This window comes from Apaloderma vittatum, unplaced genomic scaffold (assembly GCF_000703405.1).
Source record: "Apaloderma vittatum isolate BGI_N311 unplaced genomic scaffold, ASM70340v1 scaffold35773, whole genome shotgun sequence".
Lineage (NCBI taxonomy): Eukaryota > Metazoa > Chordata > Aves > Trogoniformes > Trogonidae > Apaloderma > Apaloderma vittatum.
Genome location: NW_009707045.1, coordinates 306 through 9,747, shown reverse-complemented (window position 1 = coordinate 9,747; position 9,442 = coordinate 306). Strand labels below are relative to the sequence as shown.

The 9,442-nt window shown below is 37.0% G+C and overlaps 1 protein-coding gene across 1 annotated transcript; it reads right to left on the bottom strand.

The window, feature by feature from the left end:
- Positions 1 to 5,663: 5,663 nt before the first annotated feature.
- On the bottom strand, positions 5,664 to 8,763 carry PTAR1 (protein prenyltransferase alpha subunit repeat containing 1; the record flags this gene model as incomplete). The annotated part of the gene is made up of 3 exons (XM_009866026.1): positions 5,664 to 6,139; positions 6,680 to 6,996; positions 8,550 to 8,763. Coding segments are annotated over 3 exons (880 nt in total), but the record flags the coding sequence as incomplete, so codon positions are not given.
- Between the last annotated feature and the right edge of the window lie 679 nt (positions 8,764 to 9,442).

Sequence of the window (9,442 nt, the reverse complement as noted above, 5' to 3'; positions counted from 1 at the left end):
AGCCTAGGCCATTCTGTGATTCTATGATTTGTAAAAACAAGTTCTGGTACCTTGTATCATTTCTGTGATTTTTTTCAACAATGGATAGCACTCAAAGTAATTTATTGACTCATTCCACACAGCCATTCAGGAAACTTTACTGTATTAATGATGTACCAATCTCATAACTTTATTCACAAGGAACATACAGGAATACCTCATCCAAGGAAAGCTCTTTGTTTCATTAAAATTATATGCTGTTCAGAAAGTGCCCCATGAAGAAAAAAATATGCACCGCACCATGGGTTCTCCCCATCTCCATCTATACAGCAGGATTAACAGCAGGTTACAGATGGTGCAGATAAAGATGCTTAATAAACTGGACTTCACTTAAGAGTTCTGTTCTTCAGAATAGTTATATTGTACGTAAGCATCCACCAGCTATCAACAACTAAAAGCTTTTACAATTGTAGTATTCAGACTATTTTAATTAATTTAAGATACATAGTGCATCAACGTGGATACCATAAAAAGCTTCCCAATCATCACAACATAGATTGTAGTATGATACTTAATATCCTACTGAATAGCACTGGGGAACTTGGAGAGGAAACCCAGCAACTAACAGGAGCTTCCAGCAAGACTGCAATAGCAATTTAAGATATAGAATAACAACATGATACTGATGAGATGCTAAAGCGTAGGGTAAATCATTAGGTATGGTATTAGCTTGTGGGTAGATACGGAACACTATGCTAGGCAAAAAAAATTAAAAGCCAGTTATTACATGTTGAGCATTTATGGTGTGGGTTGGTGTAGGGGTTTTTTGTTGTTTTTTTTTGTTTGTTTCTTTTTTTCTTAAGTCAATAATTATAAACTGTTAAAATGTACCCTAATTCACTACAATAGACTATGCCCTGAGAAGTAAAAGCCACTAGAAAGTGTCATGTCTGTAATTCAAAAGCATAAATTTACTACAAGGAATTTCTTGGAAGCACGCATTTCCTCCATTTTTCAGCAACACATTGCTTCTTCAGAGGAAAAGACTAACGGAAGTTTATGCTAATTCTAGTTTTCCCCATTTTTACTTACATGACCTTTGTATTTTCTCCTTTAAACTGTGGGGAAACTAGAGAGCTTTATAGACAAAGCTTTTCCTCTCACCTCTGAAAGAGGATGTACGCCTAGCATGAGGTTCTGAAAAAACCTGAGCCTGATGAACTCCGCTTAAGGACATCAATCAGAGCACTTTTTGGGAGGTAGTCGGTTTTCTGAACATGAAATGAGGCCACCTCACCAATGCTTTGCTACATTCTTTGCTGGCTGGAAGAACAGAGAAGGGGTCAGGAAGGAAACACACATCTGAGCAAATGGGGAAAAAAGACTGCAAATTACCTTAAGACAGGGACACTGAACTTCCTTTGAAACTAACTTGAATGTTAACTGCATTTGCAAATAGGTGAGTTACCCTCTTTTCTTTATATCTGACATTAGCAAAATAGCAAGATCTAATTGTAAAGACCTCTCATCACCAAGTGAGTACAGGACAAACATTCATTTAAAAGTCACATCTACATTTCACTTCACTGTGCTTTTTTCCAAAATTAGTCTAGAAGATACAACTTCGGAGTTGCGGGGTTGTTTTTTTTACCCGCACTGTAAGTGCAACAGTTCACTTCCCACTAAATTAAAGAAACTAAGGAAGATTCTTCCCTCACAGAAAGCAGGACAAAACTAAGCAAAAAACCTTGTCCAAAAATTCAATCATCAAGTCTCTGTAGACTCGTCACTTAAATTATTCTCTAGTAGTCACATTTTGCTCATCATATTGTATTTTATTCTGAAAAAGTATGCTTGTTGAGTCTGGCTATGAAGACAAGCCTTTCCAAACCCCTTCGTTTCTGCTCATCAATTTTATACAGTACTGTTTTTAAAATTCATTAATTACCTACTTACGAAAAAGCTCACCCCCGTCCATGAAGAGTAGCTACATATTCTAATTAAGCAGCACTATCACAAAACTGGAAATGCTAGAAATTTTGACTGTAAGACAAAACCTAAGCTTTCTCACTATATCACCACTTTGTCTTAAGTTCTATATAAGGTAATTAATCAAACAGTATAAACTAACAAATTTTCCCCCTATTAAAATGACACAAGGATTTGATTGTGTAAAGAATACATAAGTTAAGAAAACACTAATATGCAGGCATGAGGAGATTAACAACTATTAATCAGAGCAGCCATCGCAATGCATTCCAATAACAATTTTATAAAAATTTGTTATTGTAGCTATCTTCAGTGCTGCATGTGTTGCTCCAGTGACTGTAACACACAAGATAAACCAAATGCCAATTAAATAACAGTTAATGTATTTAGCAACAGAATTCAGTCCCTTAAAACTGCAATCCCTTCTAATTTCTGTAGTTTCAAATTACATTTGTTCCCCACAACCCTTTGCTCCTAGCACAAAGAAATTTCTACAAAGACTAATCCAATGAAAACGACAATTAGCATCAATTCAAATGACACATACTACAGCAGAAGATAAAATCAGTAAAGATGCTGAATTTTATATTAAGACTTCTACAGATGTACAAAGCTTGATTCTAAATTTGAAAGAACTTCAGGGAGTAAGAGCCTTGTATTCTGCAGCTTCTGTTGGACATTTTCTCTGCAAGAATGCACATTGACTACATTATAATTCTCTGACCTCAAACGCAAAACAACTAAAATACATTACTTAAAGTAGCTGTACTCAGTAATGTTTATGCATATTAACTACCAATGACCTGAAGCTACTTTTCTTTTTTTCAACTGGTGCCCAAATGGGACTCTGCAGTAACACTGCACAGTTAGACAGGTATGTTCCAAAGATCTAGTTCCATAACATCACACAGTTGTGAGCTCAACGCAATTTGTTGGAAGTATGTCTTCAATCACTTAATCTAAGAAGCTCCAGGACATTGACAGCTTGAAGCAATTTAGTTATATATTTTCTTCTTTCACATGATTTATATTATTGCCATAAAGAAATTACAGCTCAATTTCAACAGCTTACTGTTTGCTTTCCTCTCAAAGGGGAAGGTATGACTTGTTTCACTTTTACAGTTTAGCTTTATGTGTGGCAGAGTGTGTCTGCAAAAATTTCTAAATGTAACTATTTTCACTGGATTAAAAATAAATAAATAGGGTGAAGCCTATTTCCATCAGGTGTAGGCTTCAAAAACCCGCCATTAGTGTTTTGCAAAAGTAATAAAAATATCAGTTATCATCTCTAATCAGAGGTCTAAGAACATTTTCCAAGTCTCAAAATAAAATGAAACTCTGTTGAGTTGCACAGAACCAAACGTTGTCTTCCTACAAGCATGCATAACTTCTGCTGACATGAATAGCAACTGCACACATGAATACAGGGGCAGCTGTTTGATCTTAAATGTTTATGGTGGAAAAATTGTCAAATTTCAATAGCACACTAGTTCAATAGGTGGAAAGAAATACGTAATGGGTTTCAAGTCAGATTCTAATGTAAATTTTTTTCCTCTGAAACCATCAGTCATTCCAGTGCAAGAAGAGAGCATCTCTTCCCTTCCACAGCTTAAGAAGTACTTTTTATCATGCTCCCACTTTCCAGTCTGCTCCTGCTACTAAGATTTTTCTTACGAACAGGTAATTTTTGCCAAGGTGAATAGAACACACAGTTACGCTACTAGCTGCCTAAATAATCTAGGACCAAGAACATGATCCTAAGCACACTGCCAGATGACTTTCCTAGTTCATATTGGCAGTAATGGGATACTGTCAATTGAGCTGACCCTGGCTACCACACATGCTTTGATGTATCTTTCATAGTTAAAAAGCATCAGGTACTCTGGGATGGCTAAAAGTTCTTGCTCAAGTTAAATTCTTAAGTTCAGAACGCGTTTTCTTCCTGAAACCTACACATTTGTCAGTGGTCACAGAGGAAGTATCTTAGGACAAAATTATCCTCTCAAGCCATTCCCACACCTCCTTCACATATCGATTACATTCTTCTACAACTGAAACAAAAAGCTATGCATCCCAGAGCACCTCAAAACAAATGGCCATGTAACATGTCCTTAGCTATATAGAGGCAGCTGTGGAAGTCCACTGAGATAAAGCTTTGCCATGGAGATGCTGAAGCCTAGGTCAGTCTTATCCAGGTACTGTAAACAGAAAAGTGCATACTTAGAAATGTTTTTGTAAGCTACTCTGTGCCTGAAATTAGTTATGAATATATTCTAAGGCCAGACTTGGCCTATTTTCATTTTGAAATGCAAAAGTAATCCCCATACGTTATTTAGAATTGCTGGAATTCCACATTTCAAGTGCCTTTTTTCTTTCCAAAAACCATTTTTTGAGCAGGCTACCTGTTTTTTTCTCTCCCCCATTGTTGCTCTGTGCCCAACAGAAACAGCAGCTTGAAACTTATCACAGTGAGGAGGCACTTTGGGCAGGAGAAATATACAGCAAGTTTGGTGAAGACTATAGCTTGAAAATTTAATCCCCTCAGTGAATAGTCTGTTTGGAATAGAGGCAATGTTGCCATTGCACAAACTTCTACAGTTGCACAATGCTTCTCCCGTGGGTCTTTGGACCAGCACAATTCCATTAGTGTAAAATGTCCCTTATATAGACAAGTTCTACAGAAATGACAAAATAAACTTTTCATATTTAATGTCACTGGAATAGAAATGTGTTTCAAATTCCCTTAAAATTTACAGTTATGTAAACAGAGATATATAGTTGGAAAACTACTCTTTAAGGAAGAGTCAAAGAAAGAAAATCCAAAGACTGAAGCTCTGCAAAATCACAGAAGTGGAGAGACAGATCCCTCCTGCTGTTGGTTTGGTTTTTTTGAATTGTTTAGTCTCAATGAACAGTCAGCAGAATTACTTTTTAGTCCATCACCTACTGGACTTGCATGGTCTTGGTTAAGTACAAATTACCAATGTGTGACTTAGCAGGCTGAGATTCTGTAGTGTATGTAATACATTCATAAATGTGTATCAAATGTCATTAATTCTGTATTGTTGAGATTAAATAAATAAATAAATACCAAGTAGGAAATGAAGGTAGTCTGTTCTAAGAAAAGTATTTCCAAATACAGCTCGAACTGTGAATGTGTTTGAAATACTTTCTGTCACATTTTCCTGTATCTGTTTTTCAAGATTTCAACATCATAGACTTTCCTATCAAACTCACTGGACAATTAATAAACAAACAAAAAGCAAGTTACAATAATAAATGGCAACCTCCATTACTGTTACTGGAGCTTTGAGAAAGAAACACTGCAGTCTGGTGTTCTACCAAAGTTTGCCAATACAAAAAGTAATAGCACTCACCAAATATAGTCTGAATCCAATAAGGTATCAGCAAGATTCTACTACAGTAAAGAGGAACAACCTGCAAACAGGTTCAGCTGCTACTGACAGATCCTCCTTTTTCCAGACGATGTTTCAAAACCATGTCAGACTTTTTTTTTTCTTACTTTTTTTTTTCAAGCCAAATGATACAGAGTCCACCTTAATGCAGAAGTTATAAAATAAGAAAATGGCATGATAGGAAGCTTTCTTGAAAAGATTAAAGAACAAACTGCATTTGTTTAATAAAAACAGGTTCTTTAGTAAATAAAGTAACGTTTTTTTACTCTGAATATGAACTTTAGGACTGACAATCAGAAGAGTGAGAAACACATGGTTAGCTAACACTTTCAACCAAGACATGCATTTGTGACTGAAAAGAGAATATTGCACTAAAAGAAGAACCCTGAAGGCTTTAAACTCTTCCTCACTGACCTAGAAAAGTAACTAACCATTTCCTATAAGCAGTAGCAAACCTGGCTTGGTCCACATCCCTACAGGTTGCTAACACTTTATCAATGAAGCGGTATTCCATTTCTGGACCAAGAGAGTCCTGCAAAGGAGCACGCTTGAGGCGTTTTGTTTCTTGGGTATAGCCTTGTTTGCTGCTGGATTCATTCAAACCATCAACATCCATAGCTTGTGCCATGTGACTTGTTGTAGGACTGTGGTGGGAATTATTCAGAGTTTCATCACTGCCGTCCACAGATGATACCGCTGCACTAAGAAGAGGAAGTCTGTTGCTTACGTGGTGCTGCAGGTAGAACACGCGTCTTCTTCAGAGGAAATGGAAGAAAAAAAGGAAAGAAAAAAAAAATCATGCACTGAAAATAACCTGCTGCTGTTGCTGATGAACTGCTTCACTTCATTTGCCATTGCACCAGATTCCCCCCACCCCCAACCAGACACAAAATCTGTTGTCACTGCTCACACTCTACAGAAAAGTGTCACTTTGGCAAATCTGCTGTTACCTAGTCAGGCATGTACCCCCAGATGGCAAGCAGAGGTTTTCTACAGCTGATCCACCTTCTGCCTATCGTTGGTGCATCTTTTGCCCTGATTAACATAATCTTGTGCTTCTGCACAAACTGCAGGGACAAGTGGAGCTTATATCAACAAGGCACTTAAGTCAAATCAAATTTTCCATTGAATAGCTCTGATTATGCTCTTGAATGTTTTCCAAAGACTTAAGACATGGTAGCTTAGAAATCTCTTACTGAGTGGTACCTTCTAAAAGCAGAACAACATTCTATCTGGAAACATCAGGCAAAGAACAATCTACAAATAAGGACACTCTTTCGACCAAATCTTCTTACCTATGACACCACAAGGTTTCATGCCCTGGGTAACTATCAATCAGTTCAGTGCAGAGCTCCAACTCTTCCTCTAAACGGCAGGGGAGATCCACGCTCTGCTCCTCTGCAAAGGCAGCTTCTGCCCCTGCACTCTCCTCCTCCTTTTCAAGGCTAGGGTTTTGCTCATTTACCATTTGATTTTGTACCAGTACATTATTGTCAGTTGCAGTTCTGCCTATTAAGGACTTCAGTAAGAACTGACGGTAATGAAATCCACTATGGTCTGAGACATGCATGGATACCCAATATTTGGTGGACGAAAGTTCATCGAGGAGAACCTGGAACAAAAAGCAGCAACAATTATCAACCAGTATAAAGGAGGATTTTACCACCCCTGTTGAGGTAACCTCTGCTCTGGGGATTCCAGCCACTGTGGTAATGGTTTGAGAACATGCACAAAAATGAGAGAATCATCGAGTTTTCCACTTGGTGCTGACAAGTATCTTCGCAGTCCTGCATAAAAGAAACTATATTTCTTCCAGATTCTGAAAAGGTAAGTGTCTCAGAAACCTCCCCAAAGTATGCAGGGAAAAAAACCCACAACAACAAACAATCCACTTATGATGTGGATTAAGCAGCAGTTTAAGAATCTCAGAATGGTTAGAAATAAAGACTATTTAGAGGAGGCAGAGGTAGAGGGTACACCAAACTACAAAGATATTATGTAGAAGTATTTTAATTTTTGCCTGCTACATTATGGACATTTACACTTTTATTTTCCGGGAAAAGTATCTCAGCCACTAACATCATGTTCCCAATTCTAGAACCTATGAAATACATAACCGTGTGTCCCTAACTAAGTTTCTTGGCTTGGTAATTGGCGAACTCCTAGTTATTATTTCATAATAAATGTGGTAAATACTTACATTGGTGACTGCGGCTATATTTCTAACAATGCTAAAACCTACAGAATTTCTCTTAATTCTGAATGTTTTTAAACCTTCAAAATTTACTTCTAAGAAGACAGGTGAGTGGCTACTGGGCAAAGATTCTCTATTAGAACTAATGGTTGTATTTCTTCAAAGGCTTTACACTCTCTTTCCTCACATTGCTCCTCCTCTAGAATTCAAACTCTCCAAAGATATCAAAGGTACCTTTAATATTTACTTCTAAAGATTCTGAATATAACCTTTCCAGTAAGTTTAACAGAAATGTCTGTTGCAAAGCAACTTTCACAGGCAAAAGTATCTTTTTTTAGTCCTGCAGCACAAGAGGCACAGCCTCGCGCAAAGAAAACCATGGAAATGTGCAAGCCTCTTTTGTGGTGTGGCTGTTTCCAAAGGTGTTAGAAGCAAATACAAATTATACAAACAGCACCTTCTACCCAAGATACTCAATGCATTTGTTTAGGTCTTGACAAGAGGAAACCAGAATTGTCTTCCTTTTACAGATCACCAGACTGAAAGGCACTATTAAATAACTGCCCACACATGGGATTCTTAAGGGGCCTAAACTCCCCATGTCCAGTTCTGCACTTTAAATTACACGATCAGCTTCTCTCTTCACAGCAGAATTTTAAATTTCTGAACATTAATATTTAAGAGTCTATTAAAAAAACACAAGGGACAAAGGCAACATCAGAAAAGTCAGGCCAGTTTTATGTAGCTGAAACTGACACCACACACATTATAGCCACTTTTGATCTTGGAATAATCTGATTCATTCACCTGACTTATTGCAGTATTTGCCTTTTTTTATTTCTAAACATTCTTCGCTACCTGTTCTAACTTAATACAATACTCTCCATCCATGTCATAGGATCTGCTTGCCAAACCTGCATTTTATTTTTTTTAGACAAGGAAATTTAAGACTTTATTCACTAGCATTATACCTTGACAGTCAGCTTTCCCAAATGCTGTAAAACCCAGATGCGATGGGACCAGGCGTTGTAGTTGCTTGGATATCTCCCAGCAGCTTCGGAGCAGACATTCATTTCCTCCTGCACTAGTCGATGAATTCTCTCCACAGGTGCTGCTCCCAAGTTTCCTTTAGTCACAAGACTGGGCAAGGAGTTTTCCTGAATTAATTGTTGCAGCACCCATCGCCTGGTTAAATGACGTAAAGTGTTCACGGTGAGAGAGCAATTTCAAGAGGGAAAAAAAAAAAGGCAAAAAAGCTTTTTCATTTATATAAATCAAACCTCTCAGATATTCAGTTATCTGAAATACACTGTAACTTGATGATGAATAAGAAGTAAACATAACCATATGAACTCCTCTCATACTGAAAGCTATGAATTCATGATCACACTCCAAAATAATTTAACTTTAGATGTATTTTTTTATTTGCTCACTTAAGTGGTCATGTCTACTTATACCAGACCCAAAGACAACACAAGGAACCAGCAAATTTATGAAAAATAAAACGCCAACAACTGTCTGCATGAGATATCTAAAGAGCTCCTCTTTCAGAGACTTGTTTAGCACTAAAATAAAAAGTATCCAAAATGAGACAAAAGAAGTGATTAAACAAAAAAGCACAAATCTGATTTTTTTGTATTTTTATATTTGTCAGTACTGCACACAACAAGCCAAATTAGCTTCTGTACATCACCAGAAGAAAAAGTGTAAAAGACAGTTTAATGGGCGATGTTTCTACTGCCGAATTTTGCATATTTGATTTGAAGTGACTCGGATAACACAAAGATTCCTACATGGCTTTTTAATGCTACTTTGGATTGACTTTTAGTAATATTTTAGTAGTATTTTCAGAGGAATATTTTAA